Here is a 27,054-nt window from a genome sequence, read left to right as displayed (position 1 = left end):
GCAGGATAGCGCAGATGAATACGTGGCTTGAGCAGTGGTGCAGCAGGGAGGGATTCAAATTCCTGGGGCATTGGAACCAGTTCTGGGGGAGGTGGGACCAGTACAAACCGGACGGTCTGCACCTGGGCAGGACCGGAACCAATGTCCGAGGGGGAGTGTTTGCTAGTGCTGTTGGGGAGGATTTAAACTAATATGGCAGGGGGATGGGAACCAATGCAGGGAGACAGAGGGAAACAAAAAGGAGGCAAAAGCAAAAGACAGAAAGGAGATGAGGAAAAGTGGAGGGCAGAGAAACCCAAGGCACAGAACAAAAAGGGCCACTGTACAGCAAAATTCTAAAAGGACAAAGGGTGTTTAATAAAACAAGCCTGAAGGCTTTGTGTCTTAATGCAAGGAGTATCCGCAATAAGGTGGATGAATTAACTGCAAATAGATGTTAACAAATATGATGTGATTGGGATTACGGAGACGTGGCTCCAGGATGATCAGGGCTGGGAACTCAACATCCAGGGGTATTCAACATTCAGGAAAGATAGAATAAAAGGAAAAGGAGGTGGGGTAGCATTGCTGGTTAAAGAGGAAATTAAGGCAATAGTTCGGAAGGACATTAGCTTGGATGATGTGGAATCTATATGGGTAGAGCTGCAGAATACCAAAGGGCAAAAAACGTTAGTGGGAGTTGTGTACAGACCTCCAAACAGTAGTAGTTATGTTGGAGAGGGCATCAAACATGAAATTAGGGGTGCGTGCAATAAAGGTGCAGCAGTTATAATGGATGACTTTAATATGCACATAGATTGGGTTAACCAAACTGGAAGCAATACGGTGGAGGAGGATTTCCTGGAGTGCATAAGGGATGGTTTTTTAGACCAATATGTTGAGGAACCAACTAGGGGGGAGGCCATCTTAGACTGGGTGTTGTGTAATGAGAGAGGATTAATTAGTAATCTCGTTGTGCGAGGCCGCTTGGGGAAGAGTGACCATAATATGGTGGAATTCTGCATTAGGATGGAGAATGAAACAGTTAATTCAGAGACCGTGGTCCAGAACTTAAAGAAGGGTAACTTTGAAGGTATGAGGCGTGAATTGGCTAGAATAGATTGGCGAATGATACTTAAGGGGTTGACTGTGGATGGGCAATGGCAGACATTTAGAGACCGCATGGATGAATTACAACAATTGTACATTCCTGTCTGGTGTAAAAATAAAAAAGGGAAGGTGGCTCAACCGTGGCTATCAAGGGAAATCAGGGATAGTATTAAAGCCAAGGAAGTGGCATACAAATTGGCCAGAAATAGCAGCGAACCCGGGGACTGGGAGAAATTTAGAACTCAGCAGAGGAGGACAAAGGGTTTGATTAGGGCAGGGAAAATGAAGTACGAGAAGAAGCTTGCAGGGAACATTAAGGCGGATTGCAAACGTTTCTATAGATATGTAAAGAGAAAAAGGTTAGTAAAGACAAACTTAGGTCCCCTGCAGTCAGAATCAGGGGAAGTCATAACGGGGAACAAAGAAATGGCGGACCAATTGAACAAGTACTTTGGTTCGGTATTAACTGAGGAGGACACAAACAACCTTCCGGATATAAAAAGGGTCGGAGGGTCTAGTAAGGAGGAGTTACTGAGGGAAATCCTTATTAGTCGGGAAATTGTGTTGGGAAAATTGATGGGATTGAAGGCCGATAAATCCCCAGGGCCTGATGGACTGCATCCCAGAGTACTTAAGGAGGTGGCCTTGGAAATAGCGGATGCATTGACAGTCATTTTCCAACATTCCATTTACTCTGGATCAGTTCCTATGGAGTGGAGGGTAGCCAATGTAACCCCACTTTTTAAAAAAGGAGGGAGAGAGAAAACATGGAATTATAGACCGGTCAGCCTGACATCGGTAGTGGGTAAAATGATGGAATCAATAATTAAGGATGTCATAGCAGTGCATTTGGAAAGAGGTGATATGATAGGTCCAAGTCAGCATGGATTTGTGAAAGGGAAATCATGCTTGACAAATCTTCTGGAATTTTTTGAGGATGTTTCAGTAGAGTGGACAAGGGAGAACCAGTTGATGTGGTATATTTGGACTTTCAGAAGGCTTTCGACAAGGTCCCACACAAGAGATTAATGTGCAAAGTTAAAGCACATGGGATTGGGGGTAGTGTGCTGACATGGATTGAGAACTGGTTGTCAGACAGGAAGCAAAGAGTAGGAGTAAATGGGGACTTTTCAGAATGGCAGGCAGTGACTAGTGGGGTACCGCAAGGTTCTGTGCTGGGGCCCCAGCTGTTTACACTGTACATTAATTATTTAGACGAGGGGATTAAATGTAGTATCTCCAAATTTGCGGATGACACTAAGTTGGGTGGTAGTGTGAGCTGCGAGGAGGATGCTGTGAGGCTGCAGAGCGACTTGGATAGGTTAGGTGAGTGGGCAAATGCATGGCAGATGAAGTATAATGTGGATAAATGTGTGGTTATCCACTTTGGTGGTAAAAACAGAGAGACAGACTATTATTTGAATGGTGACAGATTAGGAAAAGGGGAGGTGCAAAGAGATCTGGGTGTCATGGTACATCAGTCATTGAAGGTTGGCATGCAGGTACAGCAGGCGGTTAAGAAAGCAAATGGCATGTTGGCCTTCATAGCGAGGGGATTTGAGTACAGGGGCAGGGAGGTGTTGCTACAGTTGTACAGGGCCTTGGTGAGGCCACACCTGGAGTATTGTGTACAGTTTTGGTCTCCTAACCTGAGGAAGGACATTCTTGCTATTGAGGGAGTGCAGCGAAGGTTCACCAGACTGATTCCCGGGGTGGCGGGACTGACCTATCAAGAAAGATTGGATCAACTGGGCTTGTATTCACTGGAGTTCAGAAGAATGAGAGGGGACCTCATAGAAACGTTTAAAATTCTGACTGGATTAGACAGGTTAGATGCAGGAAGAATGTTCCCAATGTTGGGGAAGTCCAGAACCAGGGGACACAGTCTAAGGATAAGGGGTAAGCCATTTAGGACCGAGATGAGGAGGAATTTCGTCACCCAGAGAGCGGTGAACCTGTGGAATTCTCTACCACAGAAGGTTGTTGAGGCCAATTCACTAAATATATTCAAAAAGGAGTTAGATGAAGTCCTTACTACTAGGGGGAATCAAGGGGTATGGTGAGAAAGCAGGAAGGGGGTACTGAAGTTGCATGTTCAGCCATGAACTCATTGAATGGCGGTGCAGGCTAGAAGGGGTGAATGGCCTACTCCTGCACCTATTTTCTATGTTTCTATGTTTCTAACTCAGGGGCATGAGGAACAATCCACTAAGCATTCATCCACTATCCCAGCGGGAACTGCAACCTCCGGTATCTGAATTATGGAGTCTATTCTACACAGACTGTTCAAACAATGTAACTGCAGAAATCCTTAGTTCCAGAGATACATCCAGTCTCTTACTGAGGAGTATGGGATCAGGAGTTTAAAGGGATTCGAATGGGGCGACAGAGGGGAGTGAGATGAAGTTTCCGATGTGAGTGGGATGAAGAGACTTAGGGGAGTGGGATGTTGATATTGTGGGCAGTGGGATTAGGAATCTGAGCGTAGTGGGCTAAATAGTCCGAGGGAGAGCGTGAGGCATCGGGGATGAAGTGACCGAGGTGAATGTGATGTAGTGTCTGAGTGGAATGAGTTCTGGTGCCTGACTGGAATGTGCTGCAGTTTCTGAGGGAAGTGGGATGTAGTGACTGAGGCAAAGTTTGAATTGGTTTAAGTTTACAGTAAAAAGTTAAATTGTTTCTTTGTCGTTTTAGTGCCCCCTTTAATAAGGGAGCACTTGTTTCATGATTCCAAATAAAATAGTTGTAGTGACTGAGGGGAATGGGATTGTAAGGTTCTGGATTATATAAAGAGCAGTGCCTGATATTAGCCGGCCTCTAATACGAACCGGATGATATGTTCTGCTGTTCTCCACTCTGCACTCTACCATGACACTCTTCCTTTATTACAGAACCAGTTACATACACGACTCAGGGGCCTGAGGAACAATCTTCCCCGGAATCCACCAGCCATTCATACACTACCCCAGCGGGGTCTGCAGCCTCAGGTATTTGCCTTGTGCCGTCATTTCTAGAGAGATTGTTCTCCCAAAGTAACTTCTGAATTCCTCAGTCAGAGATTGATCCAGTCTCGTACTGAGGGGAGTGAGATGATGACTTTGTGGGGCATTGGAGGAGAAGGCTGAGCATAGTGGAATGTGGAGGATGAAGGGAGTGGCATGAGGAGACTGAGGGCAGTGGGGTTACAAATCTGAGGGAAGTGGGCCAGAGAGTTTGGGGGAGTGAGTCTGGGTTGAAGTGACAGTGGTGAATGGAATATCGTGTCTGAGTGGAATGGGATGTGGTGTCTGAGTGGAATGGGATGTGGTGTCTGAGTGGAATGGGATGTGGTGTCTGAGTGGAATGGGATGTGGTGTCTGAGTGGAATGGGATGTGGTGTCTGAGTGGAATCTGCAGCAGTGTCTGAGGGGAGGGAGATTTAGTTACTAAGATGAATAGGATAGAAAGATTCTGGGTTATATAAATACTAGTGTCTAACATTCATGGAGCTCTTGTACCACCATGATGACTTGTTGTGGGATTTTCCACTCCGAACTCTGGCATGCCCCAGTTCCTTTATTAAATTCAAAGAGACATCAACAAGTCAGGAGACCGAGGAACAATCGACTCGGGTATCCACTGACCATTCATCCACTATCCCGGCGGGAACTGCAGTTTCAGGTATCAGTCTTTGGGGACCATTCTAGGCAGACTGCTCACAAAATGTAACTTCTGAAATCCTCAGTCCCAGACATTTATCCAGTCTTTTGTTGAGGGAATGGGAAGAGTAGAGACTGGGGCGTGGAATGAGGAGACTGCAGGGAATGAGATGAGGTGACGGAGGGCTGTGGCTGAGGAGACTGAGGTGCATGGAATATCTAAAATGCGGTTAGTGCGATGAGGAGTAAAGAGGACTTGGAGGTGTACACTGAGGGGGTGGGATGAGGAGACTGTGGGGCTCTGGAATGAGGAGGCAGAGGGGAGTGGGATGAGGAATCTGATTGTAGTGGGCTCAAGAGACTGAGGGAGTGCATGAGGCATCTGGGAATAAATGATAGAGGTGAATGAGATGTAGCGGTTCAGTGGAATGATTTGTTGTGCCTGACTGGAATGTGCAGCAGTGTGTGAGGGAAGGGGGATGTAGTGACTGAGGGGAATGGGATTGTAAGATTCTGGGTTATATAAAGTGCAGTGCCTTCATTATCCGTGCTCCAGTACTAACCTGAAGACCTGTCCTGTTGTTTTCCACTCTTCAATCTACCATAACTCTCTTCCTTTACTACAGAGACAAATGCGTACTCAACTCCGGGGCATGAGGAACAATCCACTAAGCATTCATCCACTATCCCAGTGGGAACTGCAACCTCAGGTATCTGAATTATGGAGTCTATTCTACACAGACTGTTCAAACAATGTAACTGCAGAAATCCTTAGTTCCAGAGATACATCCAGTCTCTTACTGAGGAGTATGGGACCAGGAGTTTAAAGGGATTCGAATGGGGCGACTGAGGGGAGTGAGATGAAGTTTCCGATGTGAGTGGGATGAAGAGACTTAGGGGAGTGGGATGTTGATATTATGGGCAGTGGGATTGGAATCTGAGGGACGTGGTCCAAATTGATTGCGGGAGTGCATAAGGGGTCTGGGATGAAGTGACAGGGGTGACTGCGATGTAGTGTCTGAGTGGAATGTGTAGCAGTATCTGAGGGGAGGGCGATCTCGTGACTGAGGTGAATAGGATAGAACGATTCGGGGTTGTATCAATACAAGTTTCTGACATTCTCTGGGCTCCTGTACCACCCTGATGACCTGTTATAGGGCTCTCCACTCTGAACCCTCGCTCCTTTACTAAATAAGAAGTGAGATCAACATCTCAGTAGTCCGAGGAACAATCGACTCGAGTAGACACTAACCATTAATCCAATGTCTCAGCGGGATCTGCAGCCTCGGGTATCGGCTTTTGGGTTCCATTCTACACAAACTGTTCAGCAAATGAAATTTATGAAATTCTCAGACCCGGAGATTTATCCAGTCATTTACTGATGGGAGTGAAATGAGCAGATCATGAGGTGCAGGACACGGAGACTGATTGGAGTTGTATGAGGCAACTGAGTGCAGTGGGATGAGGAGCCTGAGCGGAGTGGGATGAATAATCTGATGGATACGGGATGAAGAGACTGAGGGAATGCATGAGGCAACTGCGGTGAAGTGAGACAGGTGAATGGAATGTAATGCTTGAGGGAAATGTGTTGTGGTGCCTGACTGGAATGTGCAGCAGTGTCTGAGGGAATGGAGATGCAGTGACTGAGCCGAGTGGGGTGGAAGGTTTTGGGTTATATAAAGAGCAGTGCCTGATAATATCCATGCTCTAGTACTAACCAGATGATCTGTTCTGTGGTTCTCCAATCTGCACTCTACCATGACTCTCTTCCTTTATTACAGAGCCAGATACATACTCAACTCACGGATCCGAGCAACAATCGACCAGCGAATCCGCTAACCATTCATGCACTATCCCATCGGAGTCTGCAGCCTTAGGTATCTGCCTTCGACACAGATTGTTCATGCAGTGCAACTGCTGAAATCCTCATCTGGAGATTCATCAAGTCTCTTAGTGAGGGGAGAGGTGTGGTGTGTCTGGGGGAAGTGGGATGAGGAGACCTGTGGGAGTGTGATGAGAAGACTGAGGGAAGTGGGATGAGGAGAGTGAGATGAGTGAACTGTGGGGAGAGCAATGAGGAGACTGAGGGGAGCGCAATGAGGTGGCTCAGTGAAGCTATAATGAGGACACTAAGGGGAGTGGGATGAGGAATCTCAGGGCAGTAGACCAAAGAGACTGATGGAGTGCATTGGGATGTCTGGGACTAAGTGACAGAGGTGAATGAGATGTTGTTCCTGAGTGGAATGGTATGTGGTGCCTGAGTGAAATTGTATGTAGTAACTGAATAGAATGTGTAGCTTTGTCTGAAGGGGCGGGGGTTTTAATGACTGAGGGGGAATGGAATTGGAAGACTCTGGGTTATATAAAGACCCGTGTTGGACATCCGTTGGGCTCCAGTACCAGTTTGATGCTTGTCCATGTCCCTCTTCCTTTCTTATCAATATATAAATATAAATATATACATGGGCCCGAGGAACAATCGACTCGAGAACCGCTGACTGTTCATCCTCTATCCCAGCAGGTCTGCAGCCTCAGGTACCTGCAGTGTGGAGTCCATTCTACACAAACTCTTAGCCTAGTATAACTGCTCAAATCATCTATCCATCAGATTCCTCCAGTCTCAGTGAGGGGGATGTAGAGGTAATGGGCGTGGGATGAGGTGACGGAGGAGATTTGAATGCAATGACTGATGGAAATTAGATGCCTAGATTGAGGTGAGTGGGATGAGGAGACTGAAGGACGTGTTATGAATAGAGTTACGTGTTATGAGTGGGGTTGAATGAGCAGACTGATTCGAGTGGGAGGAGGAGTCTGAGGGGAGTGAGATGAGGAATCCTGCGCGAGTTGGGTAATGAGACTGAAGGAGTGGGATGAGGAGTTCAAAGCAGTGGGATGTAGTAACTGAGGTGTGTGGGATTGTGTTGACAGAGAGTAGTGGAATATAGTGACTGAGGGCATTGGGATGTAGTGACTGAGGGGAGGGGGATGTATGACTGGCGGTTTTGCATAATAGGTGCTGAGGGGAGTGGGGTATAGTGACTAAGGGGCGTGGGTTGTAGTGACTGAGGCGAGTGGGATGTAGTAACAGAGGGACATGCAAAGCAGTGGCTAAATCGAGTGAAGTTATTATCTCTTAATCATGTAAACTTTTGCTCCTTTTTGCTCTCACTAATCTAACCATTTATCTTTCACTATTGTTCTCTCTCACTCCCGTGTTCATTTACTCTGTATTTATATATATCTCTCTCTGTCTGTTTCTTTCTGTTTTCCTGTCTCTATCCATCTGCCTCTTTGTCTCTTTCTCTCACTCCTTTCGTCACTCACTCTTATGTCCCCTCTCTCTATTTATCACCCTCTCTCTGTCTCTGACACCTGTCTTCTCTCCAGTCCATCGAACAGCCAGAATCGCAGTAAAATTTATGTTGTCTTTAACAAACCCTCAGACCCCGGGACTGATTTGGCATCAGAGAAAACTGCCCACACCTGAGCAATCTCCCACCTCTCAGGTGGTTTCTGCTGAGGGGAAGAGCGTTTTGGATTCTCAACAATTCAGGGAAATTAAATCCCTCCCTCTGTCTTAGTCAGATGCAAATATATCAGGCCAGAGCCTCTCAAAACAGGTGTGCCATAGGTCTGTGTATGAATAGCCATCACTATCAAGCATAGAATCATAGAGAGTTACAGCATTTTGGAGGCCATTTTGGCCCATCGTGTCCAAGCCGGCCGACCAAGAGCTATCCAGCCTAATCCCACTTTGCAGCTCTTGGTCCGTAACCCTGTGGGTTACGGCACTTTAAGTGCACATCCAAGTATCTTTTAGATGCGGTGAAGGTTTCTGCCTCCACCACCCTTACAGGCAGTGAGTTCCAGTACCCCACCACTCTCTGGGTGAAGAAATTCCCTATTTATCTCCTCTAAGCTTCCCCCTAATTATTTTAAATCTATACCCCCTGGTTGTTGCTCCCCCGCCAAGGGAAACAGGTCCTTCCAATCCACTCAATGCAGGCACCTCATAATTTTATGCACTTCAATAAGGTCTATTCTCAGCCTTATCTAATCCAAAAAAAACAGACGCAGAATTTACAATCTTTCCTCATAACCAAAATTCTCCAGTCCATGCAACATTCTTGTATATCTTCTTTGCACCTTTTCCAGTGCAATCATATATTTCTTGTAATGTGGTGACTAGAACTGCAGACAGTATTCCAGTTACAGTTCACACGTAACCTCCTTGGTATTCCATGCCTCGATGAATAACGGGAAGTATTCCATATGACTTCTTAAACACATTATCTACCTGGCCTGCTACCTTCAGGGATCAGTGGACCTGCACTCCAAGAACCCTTTGTTCCGCTACACTTTTCAGTGTCCTACCATTTAATTTGTATTCCCTTGCCTTCTTAGACCACCTTAGACCTCCTCAAATGCATTACCTCACACTTATCCGGATTGAATTCCATTTGCCAGTGTTCTGCCCACCTGACCAGCACATTGATATCTTCCTGCAGTCTACAACTTTCTTCTTCATTTTCAACCACACAGCCTATTTTAGTGTCATCTGCAAACATCTTAATCATACCCCCAACATTAAAGTCCAAGTCATTGAAATATACCACAAAAAACAAGGGACCCAGCACTGAGCCCTGCCGTGTGCCACTGGATATAGCGTTCCAGTCACAAAAAACACCCATCAACCATTAGCGTTGACTTCCTGTCTCCGAGACAATTTTGGATCTAACTTGCCACTTTGTCCTGGATCCCATGTGCAATTACCTCCATGACCAGTCTGCCATGTGGGACCTTATCAAAAGTTTTGCTAAAATCCATTTACATTACATCATACACACTGCCCTCATCGACCCTCCTGGTTACCTCCTCGAAACATTCAATCAATTAGTCAGACACGATCTTCCCTTGACAAATCCATACTTATCGTCTTTGATTAATCCATGTCTTTCCAAATGAAGATTTATCCTGTCCCTCATGATTTTTTTCAATAATTTTCCTATAATTTTCAATAATGTTAGGCTGACTGGCCTGTAATTACTCGGTCGATCCCTTTCTCCCTTTTTAAACAAAGGTACAACATTAGCAGTCCTCAAATCCTCTGGCACCACATTGTAGCCGGCGAGGATTGGAAAATGATGGTCAGAGCCTTTTCTATTTCCTCTTTTGCTTCTCTTACGGCCTGGGATACATTTTATCCGGGCCTAGGGATTATCCACTTTCAAAGCTGCTAAGCCCCTCAATACATCCTCTCTCGCTATGTTTATCTCGTCTGATATTTCACACTCCTTCTCCCTGATTGCAAAGTCTGCATCGCCCTCAATTGTTTTTGAACATGGATGAAAAGTAGTCATTAAGAATCCTTCTCGCATCTTCTGCCTCCACATACAGATTTCCTTAATGGTCTTTAATAGGCCCCAATTGTTCTCTAGTTATCCTCTTGCTCTTAATGTATTTATAACACATCGTTGCGTTTTCATTGATTTTGCTTGCCAACATTCTTTCTTGCTTGCTCTTTGCTTTCAGGATAAAATGTTTAATTGCACCCCTGCACTTCTCATAGACCTCCAGAGTGTTTGCAGTGTTGAGTTCTCGATATCTGTCATAAGCTTCCCTTTTTTAGTTATATTCCCTGTATGTCCCTTGCCAGGGGGCTCTAAATTTGTTAGCCCCATCTTTACTTTTTTAAGGCAACAAACTTGCTCTGTACCCCCAGGATCTACTGCTTGAATGCCTCCCACTGCTCTGACACTGATTTACCATCAAGTAACCGTTTCCAATCCACTTTGGCCAAATTCCATCTCAGCTCAGCAATTGAGAACTTTTATATCTCGTCCGCATTTGTCTTTTTCCATAACTACCCTAAATCTTACTGAATTATGATCACCAGCACCAACATGCTCTCCCACTGATACCCCTTCCACCTGCCCCTCTTCACTCTCCAAAACCATGTCCAGAACCGTCCTCTCCCTTGTTGGGCTTGTTACATACTGGCGAAAGAAGTGCTCCTGGATGCATTTTAGGAATTCTGCATCCTCTATACCATTTACACTACCTTTTCATCAGTTAATATTAGGGTAGTTGAAATCCCCCACTATTACAGCTCTATAGTTTTTGCACTTCGCAGCAATTTTCCCACATATTTATTTATTCATTCTCCATTTGACTACTTGGGGGGGCTATAGTACATGCCCAGTAGTGTGCCCACCCCTTTTTTTGTTCTTTAATTCAATACAAATGCCCTTGTTTGATGAGCCCTCCTCACAGCTGTAATTCTTTTTTTAATCAATATTGCGACTGTCCCTCCTTTTTTTTACCCCCCTTCTCTATCCCGTCTGAAAACCCTGTATCACCGAATGTTGAGCTGCCATACCTGCCCTTCTTTCAGCCATGTCTCAGTAATAGCTATAATATCTTACTCCCAAACGTCAATCTGTGCACTCAGTTCATCTGCCTTATTTCCTAAACTCCTTGCATTAAAGTTTATAACATTTACTATTGCCAAACTGTTGTCTATTTTCCAGACCTTTTTTCCTCTGTCTTCCATATTCACTTTCTACTTCTATTTCTCTGCTATCAAATTCCAACTCTGCTTCCCTCCCCACTGAATCAATTCTCGGGTTCCCATCCCCCTGCCAAGCTAGTTTAAACCCTTCGCAACAGCTCGAGAAAAACCTCGGGCAAGGATACTGAGGTGCTCTATTGAGGTGCAACCCATCCGGCTTGTACAGGTCCCACCTCCCCTAGAAACAGTCGCAGTGCCTCAGGATTCTAAAGCCCTCCCTCCTGCACCATCTCTCCAGCCACGCACTCATCTGCTCTATTTCTATACTCACTAGCACGTAATACCAGCAGTAATCCAGAGATTACTACCTTTTGAGGTCCTGCTTTTTAATCTCTCTCCTAGCTCCTTGAACTCTGCCTGCAGGACATCATCCCTCTTTCTAACTATTTCATTGGTACCGATATGGACCACAACCTCTGGCTGTTCTCCTTCTCCCCTCACAATGTCTTGCAGCCGCTCAGTGACATCCTTGACCCTGGCACCAGGGAGCCAACATACCATCCTGGAGTCACGCCTGCGGCTGCAGAAACGCCTGCCTGCTACCCTGACTATTGAATCCCCTACCACTATTGCTCTTCCATTCTTCTTCCAACACCCCCCTTGTGCAGCTGAGCCACCCGTGGTGCCGTGGACTTGGCTCTGGCTGTACTCCCCAGAGCCACCATCGCCCTCACCGGTACTCAGAACAGAGTACTGGTTGGAGAGCGAGATGGACTCGGGGGACTCCTGCACTAACCCCCCTAGTACTCTTCTTTCTGGTGGTCACCCACCTCTTTGCCTGCACACTCTTAAGCTGCGTGGTGACCGCCTCCTGAAATGTGCTATCCACGAAAATCTCAGGCTCGTGGATGTACTGCAGTGACTCCACCTGGAGCTCGAGTTGCTACAGCTGGAGGCGTCATGCAGGCTGTGTGAAGTGTGCAGGACTACCCACATGCCACAGAATGTGCACTCCATGGGAGTGAGCTGCCCTGCTATGCCTCTAATTAATAGACTTCCTTGCCACCCCCTTTCTCCGAATTCCCCCTCTTTCCAAATTCCCAAATCAACCACTCTGTTTAAGTGCACTCTTTTTAAGACAGCTCTCTGAAGACCACTCTGTGCTCTGAAAAACTGTTGACGTTTATACTCTTAAGAGCTACGTTCAATTTACAAGCGTTGACTCAGTTTGCCGTTCTTTGCGATCAACCCACTGGCAGGCAACAGTTTTACCGTTCCAGCTTTAAATCAAAATGTTAAATTAGATTTCACTATGTACAGCTTCTACTTACCAAATTCCGAAGTCACTGGCTTTGCCAGTTCGGTACTGTCAAAACATAAGTTGCTGACTCTTGTATTCGCTGTGTAAAACTATTAGGGAAAACAGGAGAATATATAACGTGCTGCTTCACAAATCTTTTCTAGGCTTCCATCACAAGTCCGCCTCATTCTCGCTGATTTAATCGATTTGTTTATCTGTCTCCCTTTCTTTCTCTCACTCGCTGTCCCGTCTGTGTCTTCGTGTCTCTCTCTCTCTCTCCCTGTCTTTCAATTTCTCTGTATCTCTATCTCTTCCTGCCTCCTTTTGTCTCCCTCTGCCCCTCTCTCTGTATCTCTGTCTTTGTCTCTCTCTCTCTCTCTCTCTCTATCTGTCTCCCTCTCTCTCTCTCTCTGTATCTCTGTCTTTGTCTCTCTCGCCTTGTGTCTCTCTCTCTCTCTCTATCTGTCTCCCTCTGCCTCTCTCTCTCTCTCTCTGTATCTCTGTCTTTGTCTCTCTCTCTCTCTCTCTCTCTCTCTATCTGTCTCCCTCTCTCTCTCTCTATCTCTGTCTTTGTCTCTCTCGCCTTGTCTCTCTCTCTCTCTGTATCTCTGTCTTTGTCTCTCACCTTGTGTCTCTCTCTCTCTCTCTCTCTCTCTATCTGTATCTCTGTATTTGTCTCTCTCGCCTTGTCTCTCTCTCTCTCTCTATCTGTCTCCCTCTGCCTCTCTCTCTCTCTCTCTCTATCTCTGTCTTTGTGTCTCTCTCGCCTTGTCTCTCTCTCTCTCTCTCTATCTGTCTCCCTCTGCCTCTCTCTCTCTCTGTCTTTGTCTCTCTCGCCTTGTCTGTCTGTCTCTCTCTCTCTATCTATCTGTCTCAGTCTCCCTCTCTATCTGTCTCCCTTTCTCTTGGTCTCTCTATCTCTATCAATTTTCTATCTGTCTGTAGCTCTCTTTCAGCCTGTCTATCTATCACTGACTCTCTGTCTCTTTGAAAATTTTCTCTCTCTGTCTTTCGGACTCTCTCTCTCTGACTGTCTCTCTCTGTCTCTCTATCTCTCTCGCCATGTCTATCTTTCGCTCTCTCTCACAGAGATGGGGAAAATGTGAGAGAGCTCGATCATTGAGTAAATTCAAGACCGAGGTCGATTATTTTTAGGGAACAAGGGTATATGGGAATAGTGCGGGAAGGTGAAGATGAGATCGAAGCTCAGCCATGATCCTGCTGAAAGGCAGAGCAAGCACCAAAGATCAAATGGCCTACTCCTGCTACTATTCCTTATATAATTTATATTCTCCCTTTGCTCCTTTTTCATAAGAACATAAGAGTGGACAAAAGGAGATGAAAAGTGATGAGAGAAAGGAAGGCTGCAAATTAAAATACAGAGAGAGTAGAATGGAGACAAGAGGGGGTGAGATGAAAAGTGAATAAAAGAAAGGGGAAGGAAAGAGCGAATGTAAAAACAGAGGAAAGAGAGCAGGAAATAGAGGGCAACAAGAATTCTAAATACGTACAGTGACCTGCGCTGAAATCTCACCGTTTAACATTTTGAAAGTGTGACTGTTGTATTTAGGTATTGAGACACGGCGGATTAAAGTGCAGATCACTTCGATGACCAAGCTCGAGGATGACGAGGCGAAGGAGAGGGTTGTCGAGAAGGTGAGAAACAGCGCGGCACTGAGAGTAAAAACGGGGCCGCACCAGATCCTCCCTCTCGCTGTTTGAATTCACCTCAGATGTATAACCAGCGGCAATTCCCCTCTGGAGATATCATCCCGTCACTCCATTCATGGAGCTGTGATAAATAGCAGCTCGAGAGGCTGAATGGGCTCCTCCTGTTCCTGTGTAGCAGACATGGGAGTCTGAATTGTCTCCTCCTGCCCCTGCGTAACAGGCCCAAAATGCTGAATGGACTACACCTATTCCTGTTTAACAGGCTCGAGGGGCTGAATGGCCTTCTCCTGTTCCTGTATAATAGACTCAAGGTGAAGAATGGCCTCTTCCTGTTCCTGTGTAACAGGCTCGAGGGGCTGAATGGCCTCCTCCTGTTCCTGTGTAACAGGCTCGAGGGGCTGAATGGGCCTCCTCCTGTTCCTGTGTAACAGGCTCGAGAGGCTGAATGGCTGCTTCTTGTTCCTCTTTAGCATACTTGAGGGGCTGAATGGCCCCGGCCTGTTCCTGTGTAACATTCTCGGAGTTGAATGACCTCCTCCTGTTCCTGTATAATAGGCTCCCTGGCACGGAATGGCTTCCTTAAGGTAGGTTCATTTCTCTTTGTTGCATTGTCGCGCTCTCTCTCTCTCTCTCTGTCGCCCTCTCTCTTTCTGCCACTGTCTTTATATCTGCTATGGTCTCTCTGTCTCTATCTCACTATCTTTCTGTCTCTCTCTATCTCTCTCTTTATGTCTCTCTCTAATCACTCTTTCTGTCTATCTCTCTCCCTCTGTCTCTTTCTCTCTTGGTCTTTCTCCCTGTTTCTCTCACATTCCAGCTCATTGTATTTCTCTCTGTCTGACTCTCTCTCTCTCTCTCTCTCTCTCTCTCTTTCTCACTCTGTCTGTGTCTGTATTTCTCTCACTGCCACTGCCTCACTCTTTTTCTCACATATTCTGTCTCTCTCTCTCACACACTGTATCTCTCTGTCTTTGTCTCTGTCTCCCTCTCCCTCTGTCTGTCTCTCTCTATCTCTATCTCAGTCTCTCTCTCCATCCCTCCCTGACTCTGTCTCTCTTTCTGCAACTATCTGTGTCTCTCACACACTCTCACTCTGTCTCTCTCTCGCTCTCTCTCTGTCTCTCTGTCTCTCTGTCTCTCTGTCTGTCTGTCTGTCTGTCTGTCTGTCTGTCTCTCTCTGTCACTGTTTATCTCCACTCTGTCTCTCTCTCTCTGTCTCTCTCTGTCTCTCTCTGTCTCTCTCTGTCTCTCTCTGTCTCTCTCTCTGTCTCTATACCTCTCTCTCTATACCTCTCTCTCTATACCTCTCTCTCCCTCTGCACTACCACCTTTTGTTGTAATACTCACACTTTCCCCTATCTTTGATACAGCTGAAGCTGATGATGCAGGATCAATGTCCAAACGAGAATTTCAAAGTGGAGCACATTGAGTGCTCGGATGTGGACCTCTGCCCGAATGAAGGCGACCGATTGTGTCAGTCAACGACCGTGAGCCCGATGGTTTGACAGCCTCGCTCGATTACGGCTCTGCCTGGCCATCGCCTTGTTTAATTCAAGGAAATTCTCAGCAAAGGGATAATCTCCAACGAGACGTGTGCTATTCTTGTATTGCTATTGTTCCTCTTCATACTGCAAGGGTGCGGGAGCTTTTAACATTTGCTGTGGGAAATACCATCCCATTTTTAAGTAGTGACCAGTGGACTATTGAACTGAGACAGCTCTGGCCTGTTTCAGGGTGAGGTGCCCTCCTGCTCAATGAGGGAATTTCAGGAAAGACCTACCATTGTGCAGAGGCCCCTGAGCTTCAGGGAGCTGTCAGTGTTGATAACAGACGCAAGGGCAACAGATAGTCCTGGCAAAAGCAGAACCTCTGGGTAGATGTCATAATTTTCATTGGGGCTTCTCTAGAGTGGGGGCAGTTAGACAGCTGTGGGCCTTACAGACTCAAACATAGACTTATAAGTCAAGTTTTACTTTGGTAGAACAGCAGTTATGTGAGACAAACGCTAAACGTTTTGATAAGCTGATGAATTAACAGAGTTATACCGAACTCATGAGTTGAGTGAAAATTAATAAGGGTGCCTGCTTTATTGACCGAAGTTGCTGGTAAGGGGCAGTTCCAATGAGATTCTCTTTATAGGGAGTTTTACTTCTGAAGAAGTGGAAAGCCAAAGGTTTGCATCTTCATCCATGTCAGTCAACAGAAGTGTTCTAAAATGTACACACTGGTCACCATTCTATGGTGTGACCGTGGTCAGGACAGTTATAGCTTCCAGTGATTTACATGCGGACAAGGAAACTTGTAGCTTAGAAAGATATCAATAAAGTGGCAGATGGGAATGAGGATTTGGATTGCAAGGGTTTTGTAGTGCCTGAATACTGGGCTCAGAACTCTAAAACATTTGAGCCCCTGACCATCGGGTGTGTTTGTAAGCCCGATATTTTAATTGTATGTTTAAGTGTTACTGCATGATCTGTATGCTCAATAAATCTACAAACGCTTAAGCTGAACGTTTCAAGAAGTGTATTGATTTTGGAGGAATGGCTAGATCAGCTGATCTCAAAAACCTGTGCTTTTTACCGTCAGGAACAATCGCTGTTCAATGATTGGTGATGGCTGGGATCAGATGTGATGTCACTGTAATCGGTGGGCCTGTCCCGCATTCCCAGCACCTGGTGTGACTACATTGTATTCCGATCACCTTGGCTAATGCATTTCACTCAAGTGGCTTACATAGGCACATAGGAACAGGATGTAGTTTCAACACATCGAGCCTGTTCACACATTCAGTGAGATCAAGGCTTGTTTGTACCTAAACTCCATCTACCTACCCTGTTTCCATATCCCTTGATACCCTTATCCATCAAAAATCTCAGTTTTGAAATGTGCAGTTGATCCCCAGCCCCAACAGGTTTTTTGGGGGGGAGAGAGTTCCAGATTTCCACTACATTTTGTGTGAAGAAGTGTTTCTAGACATTATCCCTAAATGGCCGAGCTCTAATTTTTGAGGTTATGTATTATAAGAAATAGAAGCAGCAGTAGGCAATTCGGCCCCTCGAGCCTGTTCTGTCATTCAATTAGATCATGGCTGACCAGATCTTGGCCTCAACTCCTCTTTCCTTCCTTTTCCCCATAACCCTTGACGCCTCTATAGTTCAAGAATCTGTCTATCTCCGCCTTGAATATCTTCAGTGACTCAAATTCCACAGTTCTCTGGGGTAGAGAACTCGAAAGATTCACGACCATCTCAGAGAAGAAATTCCTCCTTATCTCCCGTTTAAACGGGCAATGCTTATTCTGAAACTATGCCCCCTAGTTCTAGATTCCTCCACAATGCTCTCAGCTGTCGAGCCTCCTCAGAATCTTATAGGTTTCAATAAGATCACCTCATTCCTCTAAACTCTAATGAGCACAGGCCCAACCTGCTCAACCTTTCTTCATAAGACAACATCTTCATCTCCAGGATCAACCTCGTGAACCTTCTCTGAACTGCCTCCAATTAAAGTGTATCTCTCCTTAACAAAGAAGATCAAAACTTCATGCAGTATGCTGAGTGTGGATCCCCAACTATCTGTACAGTTGTAGCAGGACTTCCCTACTGTTATACTCCATCCCCCTTGCAATAAAGGCCCAAATTATTATGCCCCTTTGTTCTGCACTCACCCCACCAGAGGAAATAGTTTCTCTCTATATGCCCTATCAAAATCCTTTAATCATCTTAAACACTTCAATTAGTCCACCCCTTAATCTTCTATATTCGAGGGAATATAACTCTATTCTGTGCAATGTGTCCTCCTAATTTAACGCTTCTAGTCCCAGTATCATTCTGGTGAATCTGCACTGCCCCCTCACCAAGACCAACAGATCCTTCCTGAGGCATGAAGCCCAGAACTGGACACAGTTAGTCCAGATGGGGTCTGACCAGAGCTTCATACAACCACATCATAAACTTCCTCCCCTCTGCATTCCAGCCCGCTTTGAGATAATGGCAAAAATTCCATTTGCCGCCTTAATTATTAAACTCAAAATGAATCGGCAGTAATGTTATTTCAGTGAGCGGTAGGTTAATCAATTGAACACCCTCCCCAGGGAGATGCTGGAAGCAGATATTCACTGCATATTAGAGCGATTTCTCTCACAGATAGTGTGTGAGTAACTTGAGACATGAGGTGTGCTGAGTATAGCATGGCTCCGGAGGATATGGGGACTGTGGGCATATGTTTCCAAAAGCTTTTCACCTCTGGAATTTTCCTCGCCTCATGTATGGGTCTGTTGTAGACTCATTGATCGAGATTAATTGCTATGATTAGTCAACAAATCCATTATCGTTGTATGGTGCGAAATCCATGATGGGAGAAGGTGAAAACTGCCCTTTGTTCGTCCAGCGATGCCAATGGAATGGACCTGATTCGGCCCCAGTTTGGCTCAGATGGGGAATAAAGTCCCTGGCATATCTTCACCAGCCCACTTGTCTTTGTCCCCCAGTTACCTAGCTCGCCCCGAAGCTTCTCTTAGCAGCCAGTGTGAATTCCGGTCCCCTCCCACATCATTTCCAAACCCTGTAAAAGTGACCAGAGTCACACCTAGCACACAGGAAGATTGTTGTGGTTGTTGGAGTCCAATCATCTCAGCCCCAAGATGCAGGAGTTCATTGGGGCAGTGCCTAGAGCCAACCACCTTCAACTGCTTCATCAATGACCTTCCTTCCATCAAAAGGTCAGAACTGGGGAAGTTTGTTGATGGCTGCACAGTGTTCACTGCCATTCGCAACTCCTCAGATAATGAAGCAGTCCATACCCGCATGCAGCAAGACCTGGACAACATTCAGGCTTGGACTGACAAGTGGCAAGTAACATTCATGCCAAACAAGTGCCAGGCAATGACCATCTCCAACAAGTGAGAGTCTAACCACCGCCCCTTGGCATTCAATGTCAATACCTTAATTTAATTCCCCCACCCTCAACATCCTGACCAGAAAATTAAATGGACCTGCCACATAAATAGCAACAGCAGCTTAGAGGCTGGATATTCTGCGGTGAGTGCCTCACCTCCTGACTCCCCAAAGTGTTTCGGCCATCTATGAGGCACGAGTCAGCAGTGTGGTGAAATATTCTCAATTTGCTTGAATGATTGCAGCTCCAACAACAGTCAAGAAGCTCGACACCATTCAGAACAAAGCAGCCGCTTCATCAGCACCACATTATACACTAACTCCCTCCACCACCGGCGCACCGTGGCTGCAGTGTTTACCATCTACATGATGCACTGCAGCAACTCACCAAGGCTTTTTCGACAGCACCTCCCAAACCTGCGACCTCTACCACCTAGAAGAACAAGGGCAGCAGGCACTTGAGAACACCAATTACAAGATCACCCCCCAGTCACACAACACTCTGAATTGGAAATGTCTCGCCTTTACACACCACCACAGCAGCTGGGGAATTTAAATTCAGGTAATGAAATGAAACTGGAATTTTTTTTTTTAAAAAACAGCGCGTATCAATAATGGTGACTGAGAAACTATTGGATTGTGGTAAAAACTCATCTGGTTCACTAATGTTCTTTAGGGAAGCAAATCTGCCATCCTTACCTGGTCTCGGCTAAAGGTGACTCCAGACCCACAACAATGTGGCCGGCTCTGAACTGTCTCCTGAACTGGATTAGCAACCCACTCAGTTGTCACAAAGCGCTGCAGAAATAAATATGAATAAAAGTGGACGGGCCACCTGGCATCGATGTCGGCACTGACTTTGGATGCGACAATGGCATATTCGAACCTGCAATGTCCCCCTCACTAACATCTGGGGAATTGTGACAAAATTCGGTCATTTTCAGTTTGGCAGGCTGTTACTTGTGGAGTGCCACAATGCACAATACTGGGGTCACAGCTATTCACAATCTATCCCAATGACTTAGATGAAGGGACTGAGTGAATTGAATCTCGGTGGGAAAGTCAGCTGTGAGAAGGACAAAAACAGACTGCAAAGGGATAGAGTGGGAAGATGGAGTATAATTTGGGGAAATATGACATTCATTTTTGTAGGAAGAATAGAAAAACAGAATATTTTTTAAACTCCGAGAAGCTATGAAATGTTGGTGTTTAGAGGGAACTGTGTGTCCTTGTACACGAAACATAGTGAGTTAGCTTGCTGATACAGCAAGCAATCAGGAAGGCCTTTATTGCAAGGAGGTTGGAGTATAAGAGTAAGGAAAACCGTCTACAATTGTACAGGGCTTTGGTGAGACCACAACTGGAGTACTGTGTACAGTTTTATTCTCCTTATCTGAGAAAGGACATGCATGCCTTAGAGGCAGTGCACTAAATCACTGGGAAGAGGGGCTTGTCCACGGAGGAGAGATTGAGTAGAATGGGCATATACTCTCTTCAGTTTAGATTAATGAGCGGCTATCTCATTGAAACATAGAAGATTTGGAGAGAGATTGACAGGGTGGATGTTTCCCCTGCCTCCAATTAAATACAGGGCAGACTGAAGCCATTGTTTTGAGTCCCCGCCATAAAATCCATTCCCGAGCCACTGACTATATTCTTCTCTCCCACTTCTGTTTGAAGCAGAACCACATGGTTCGCAACATTGGTGTCATATTTGACCTTGAAATGAGCTTTCGACCACGTATTGCAGCATAACTGAGACTGCCTATTTCCGCCTCGGTAACATCACTATCTCGGCCCTTGACTCAGCTCATTCATTAGAATAAGTTGTAGTTCCAGAGGATTGGCAGACAGCTAAGTAATAGATAAAGAAGGAAATACATTATGAGAAGAGAGAAACATCTGTAGTTAATGGAGACAGTATTGGATAGCATCAAATTGAAAATATGGCATGCAAATTTACCAAGATTACTGGGAGGCCAGTGGATTGGGAAATATTTAAATATCAACAAAGGAAGGCAAACAATATATATAAAGAGAGGGAAGATACAGTAAAAGAGTAAACTAGCAATAAATATAAAAATAGATAGTAAGAGCTTCTTCAGGTATATAAAAAGGAAGCGAGTAGCTAAAGTAAACTTAGAGGATGAGACTGGGGAATTAATAATGAGGAACAGGGAAATGGCGGAGACTTGAACAAATATTTTGTATCGGTCTTCATGGTAGAAGACACTAGCAACATTCCAATAATAGATAATCAATGGGGCTATAGGGAGAGAGGAATTTAAACAATCACTATCACTAATGAAAAAGTACTCAGTAAAATAATGTGACTAAAGGTGGACAAGTGTCTTTGTCGTTTCTTTCTCCTTCAGTTGAAGCTGTGTAAGAATATGTAGGATGAATTGATAGCAGAATACTACAACTCAGTGTCTTAAAAGAAGTGGCTGCAGAGATAATGGATGCACTCTAGTAATCTACCAAAATTCCATGGATACTGGAGCGGATCCAGCGGATTCGAAAACCACAAATAAAACTCACCCTTCAAAAAGCGAGGAAGACAAAGCAGAAAACTAGATTAGTTAGCCTTACATTTGTCCTTGGTAAAATCCTGGAATCCATAATTAAGGAAGCAGCAGCAGGACATTTAGAAAAGCATACTAAAGTCAAGCAGAGTCAGCATGGTTTTATGAAAGGAAAATCATGTTTGAAAAATTTGCTGGAGTTTTTTGGGGATGTAACGAACAGGGTGAATCAAGGGGAACCAGTGGAGGTGGTGTATTTGGATTTCCAGACGACATTCGAGAAGGTGCCACATAAAATGTTACTGCACAAGATAAGAGTTCATGGGGTTGAGGGTAATATAATAGGATAGATCGTGGATCGGCTATGTAAAACAGAAAACAAAGTGGGGATAAATTTTCCATTTGGAAAACGGTAATGCGTGGTGTGCCACAGGGATCGGTGCTGGGGCCTCAACTATTTACAGTCTATTTTAATGACTTGGATGAAGGGACCGAGTGTAATGCAGCCAAGTTTGCTGATGATACAAAGATGGATGGGAAAGCAAATTGTGAGGAGGACACTAAAAATCTGCAAAGGTATATAGACAGGCTAAGTGAGTGGACAAAAATTTGGCAGATGGAGTATAATGTGGGAAAATGTGAGGTTATCCATTTTTGCAGGAAAAATATAAAAGCAAATTATTATTTAAATGAAAATAAACTACAAATTGCTGCAGAACAGAGGGACCTGGGGGTACTTGTGCATGAAACACAAAACATTAGTATGCAGATACAGCAAGTAATCAGGAAGGCAAATGGAATGTTGGCCTTTATTGCAAGGGGATAGAGTATAAAAGTAGAGAAGTCCTGCTACAACTGTACAGGATATTGGTGAGGCCACACCTGGAGTACTGCGTACAGTTTTGGTCTCCTTATTTAAGGAAACATATATTTGCATTGTTCAGAGACAGTTCATTAGATTAATTCCGGAGATGAAGGGGTTGACTTATGAAGAAGCGTTGAGCAGTTAGACATGTATTCGTTGGAGTTTAAACGAATATTGAAACTTTTAAGATGCTGAGGGGGATCGACAAGTTAGATGCAGAGAGGATGTTTCCATGCGTGGGGGAGTTCAGAACTATGGGGCATAGTTTAAGAATAAGTGATCGCCCATTTATAACTGAGATGAGGAGGAATTTCTTCTCTCAAAGAGTCATAAATCTATGGAATTCTCTGCTCCAGAGAGCTGTGGAGGCTGGGTCATGAATATATTTAAGGTGGAGGTCGACAGATTTTTGAGCGATAAGTAAGTGAAGGCTGATGGGGAGCGGGCAGGGAAGTGGAGCTGAGCCCAAGATCAGATTAGCCATGATATCATTAAATGGTGGAGCAGGTCGAAGGGACAAATGGCACACTCCTGTTCCAAATCTGTATGTTCTTATTTCATGTAATACCTATATTTAAGCAGTGGGATAAAAAATACCCAGGGAATTATAGACCGGTCAGCTTAACATCGGTCATAGCAAAATTAATGGAATTCCTACTAAAGGAGAACATCGAAGAACACTTAGAAACCAAAAATATAATAATGAATAGTCAGCATGTATTTCTAAACGGAAAGTCTTGCTTGACCAAGCTCAATATTTTTTTCGAACGGTAACAGAGAGACTAGACAATGGTAATGCAGTAGATGTAATTTATGTATATTTTCAAAAGTCCATCGAAAAGGTACCCCATTACAGGCTGATGAATAAGGTCATAGAATGCGGAGTCAGGGGACAAGTAGCAGAATGGATAGCAAGGTGGCTTCAAGACAGAAAGCAGAGAGTTGGGGTAAAGGGTAGATATTCACAGTGACAGAAGGATAGATATTCACAGTGGTGCTTCACAATGATCAGTGCTCGGACAACTGTTGTTAACAATTTATATTAACGATTTAGACTTTGATAAACCTGTATCGGACCTTGCTGAGAGTACTGCATACAGTTCTGATTGCCATATTCTAAAATAGATATAGAGGCACGAGAGAGGATGCAGTGAAGATTTACAAGGATGATACCAGAAATGCGAGGATATACATATCAAGAAAGGATAAACAGGCTGTATCTCTTTTCTCTTGAATAAAGAAGGCTGAGGTGAGACCTAATAGAGGTCTTTAAACGTATGAAAGGTTTTGATACAGAGGGAGAGTTTCCACTTGTTGGGAAGAGCATAACTAGAAGCCATAAATGTAAGACAGTCACCAAAAAATCCAATAGGGAATTCAGAAGAATTCTTTACCCAAGGAGTACTGAGAATATGGAACTTGGTACAACAGGGAGTGGTTGAAGCGAATAGTATAGATGCATTTAAGTGGAGTCCAGACAAGCAGATGATGGAGATGGGAATAAAGGGTTATGCTGATAGATATAGATGAGGAAAGACGGGAGGAGGCTTGAGTGGAGCATAAACACGGACATTGACTAGTTGGGCTGAAAGTCCTGTTTCAGTGCCGTATAATGTTGTCTGTAAATATAAGTTGTTGTTGTTATATTTGGCTGGAGAGTCTGGAACCAGGGGTCACAGTCTCAGAATAAGGGATCAGCCATTTAGGACTGAGATGAGGAGAAATGCCTTCACTCAAAGAGCTGTGAATCTTTGGAATTCCCTACCTCAGAGAGCTGTGGATTACCAGTCATTGAACCACCCCTGCGACAGCTCTGAAACCGCCGGAACTAAACTCACAAATGAAATCTTCTGCGACTCTGTCCGTGGTGCCTCCTATCCCTCCTCGTCCTTCTCGAACAGTTCCACTCATACCTATCCAGTCATAGCCAAGATTGTCCTGTAATAGCTTCTCTTCTCTTCCCGCTCCCACACCATTCCCTCAGCAGTCCCCCAAGGATCTATCCTTGGCCTCGCTCCTATTTCTCATCAACATGCTGCACTGCTATCGACTGAGCTGAACTTCTGACCTCTTATCCTCTGCCATCCTAAGATTGTCCCAATTATTTCTACTCTCTGTTTTCTGTATGTTAATCAACAGTCAATCCACGCTGATATATTACCCCCACTCCCACGAACCCTAATCTTGTGCAACATTCTCTTCCATTGCACTTCATTGAATACCTTCTTGAAATCAAAATGCAGCCTCTGGTTCCCACGTACTGTACTGCTAGTTACACTATGAAAAACTCTAACATGCTTGACAAACAAAATGTTCCTTTCATAAACTATTGGGACTCTGCCTAATCATTCTGTGATTTTCCAAGTGCCCTGTTACCACGTCCTGGCTAACTAAGCACTGAGTGTTAGAGTCCGAGAATCTTCACTGGGTAAATGCCTCCGGTATCAGTAATTTGTCAATAATGGTCAATGGTTCATCAGCAACTCTGTCCAATGTACAGATTATACTCATCCTTTGAGTATACACAGATTTGGTAATTCTTGACATCCAAATTCAATACAGAGACCGTTTACTGTCGCAGGTTTAGTCCGTGAGCAGAATTCAGGGGCTAGGACATTAATATCTTGGCAGAGGTCTCACTGTGTTGCGTGTACTGGTTATACAAATATTCCCCCAGCGCTCGCTCTGCTCAATATAGTTTGCATATGTTGCTAAATGTGCTCCCTTTAAAAGATCTGAGCCGTGTGTCTGATATGAGGCATCTTTTGTTCCCAGTCCATGAGCATCATCTGACAAACATTGCACCATAGAATCACAGAATGATGCAGCACAAAATGAGGTCATTGGACACATCGAGCCTGTTATGGCTCTGCGAAAGAGCTATCCAATTAGACCCACTCCCCCTGCTCTTTCCACATAGCCCTTGAAATCGTATCCCTTCAAATACTTATCCAATTATATTTTCAATGTTACTATTGAATGTGGTTCCATCCCCCTTTCAGGCAGCACATTCCAGATCACAAAAACTCAGTGCGTGAAAAAGTTTCCTCATGTTGCCTTCAGTTCTTTTGACAATCACCATAATTGTGCGCCGTTTGGTTACCAACCATTCTGCTACTGGATACAGTTTCTCGCTATTTACTCTACATAAACCAATTCATGATTTTGAAAGCCTCTATTACATCTCCCCTTATATCCCAAAGCAAGCGCTCTACTCGAAGCTCTAACACGGCAATCCAGCCCCAGGTGGGCAGATGAAACGAGTCAAGGACACCCTCAAAACCCCCTTGATAAAATATAACATCCCCACCGACACCTGGGATTCACTGGCCCAAGACTGCCCGACTTGGAGGAAAAGCATCCGGGAAGGCGCTGAACACCTCAAGTATCTTCGCTGAGAGCAAGCTGAAGCCAAGTTTCAACAGCGGAAGGAGTGCGTTGCAATCCAGGCCCCCTGCTCACCTGTTCCTTCAACCACCGTTTGTCCCTCGTGACATACTGTAGGTCCAGTATTGGACTCTTTAGTCAACTGAGAACTCATTTCCAAGTGTCGAAGCAATTCATTCTCGACTCAGAGAGATTGCCTATGATGATGATTATTCTTCTCTGCTCTAAGCAGAACAACCCCACTTTCTCCCTATAACTGATGTCTCTTGTCCCTGGAAACATTCTAGTAAATCTCCTCTGCACGCTCCAAGCCTTGACATCCTTCCCAAAATGTGCTGACCAGACGTTTTTAAAAAAAAAATTCATTCATGGAATGATGGCATCGCTGGCAACCGCCAGCATGTATTACTTTGAGAAGATGGTGGTGAAGCACCTTATACAACTGAGCGGCATGCTAGGCTATTTCAGACGACAGTTACGAGTCATCCATGTTGCTGTGTGTCTTGCCGTCACATATAGTCCAGACCTAGCCTCATGTCACTGAATCCTTCGGCCAGGCCTCTGGATTACTAGTACAATAAAATAACACTATGCTGAAGTATACCACTATGTGAACACAATACTCCAGCAGCAGCCAAACCAGTGTTTTAAAATGTTTATCAATATCTTCCCTGCTTCTGTATTCTTTGTCACTATTAAAAAAAACCACACGGATCATGAGCTTTATTAATAGCCTTCTCAAATTGTCCTTCTAAGATTTGTGTACAGATAACCCGAGGTCTCTCTGTTCCTGTACCCGCTTTAAAATTATACCATTTGGCTCAAATTGCCTCTCCTCGTTGTTCCGACCAAGACGTCTCAACTCACAACAAACTCCCACCTTTTACAGGCTGGCTTTATTTTGTGCTCTGAGGTGTAAAGAAAACAATTATGGAAGACCTTCCTTTTGCCTCGCTGGACCATTCTGCTTTGGCCTTATTCTATTACCCTAAAAATGCCTTCTCGACCTCACCTCGGTTCCGAGACATTACTGACACGGGAGGTTTTCAACCTGAAAGAATTCTCTCGCTATCACTGAGTGCCAATTAAATTTCCAGCCTCGGTGATGCTGTCTTTCAATTTCAACACAGAAACTATCAGTAACTGTGTCCAGTGTACAGATTATACAAATCTTTTG

General features: G+C 44.8%; 1 protein-coding gene across 18 annotated transcripts in view; it reads left to right on the top strand.

Moving 5' to 3' along the window:
* The window catches only part of LOC139267034 (mucin-22-like), a 120,809-nt gene extending 104,105 nt beyond the window's left edge, over nucleotides 1-16,704 (top strand). For 16 of the 18 annotated variants that reach the window (XM_070884712.1, XM_070884699.1, XM_070884714.1 and 13 more), the window contains 5 exons: nucleotides 3,981-4,076; nucleotides 5,354-5,437; nucleotides 6,509-6,604; nucleotides 14,109-14,194; nucleotides 15,580-16,704. In XM_070884712.1, the coding sequence (XP_070740813.1) occupies nucleotides 3,981-4,076; nucleotides 5,354-5,437; nucleotides 6,509-6,604; nucleotides 14,109-14,194; nucleotides 15,580-15,714 (497 nt within the window). In that variant the 3' untranslated portion in view covers nucleotides 15,715-16,704. The remainder of the gene's footprint in view (nucleotides 1-3,980; nucleotides 4,077-5,353; nucleotides 5,438-6,508; nucleotides 6,605-14,108; nucleotides 14,195-15,579) is intronic. The other 2 variants (XM_070884696.1, XM_070884706.1) reach the window with 2 other exon arrangements.
* Nucleotides 16,705-27,054: the final 10,350 nt, after the last annotated feature.

The sequence above is a fragment of the Pristiophorus japonicus genome, chromosome 7, assembly GCF_044704955.1.
Source record: "Pristiophorus japonicus isolate sPriJap1 chromosome 7, sPriJap1.hap1, whole genome shotgun sequence".
Classification (NCBI taxonomy): Eukaryota; Metazoa; Chordata; class Chondrichthyes; family Pristiophoridae; genus Pristiophorus; species Pristiophorus japonicus.
Note: the sequence above shows the minus strand (reverse complement) of the source record. Positions and strands in the feature narration are given on the sequence as shown.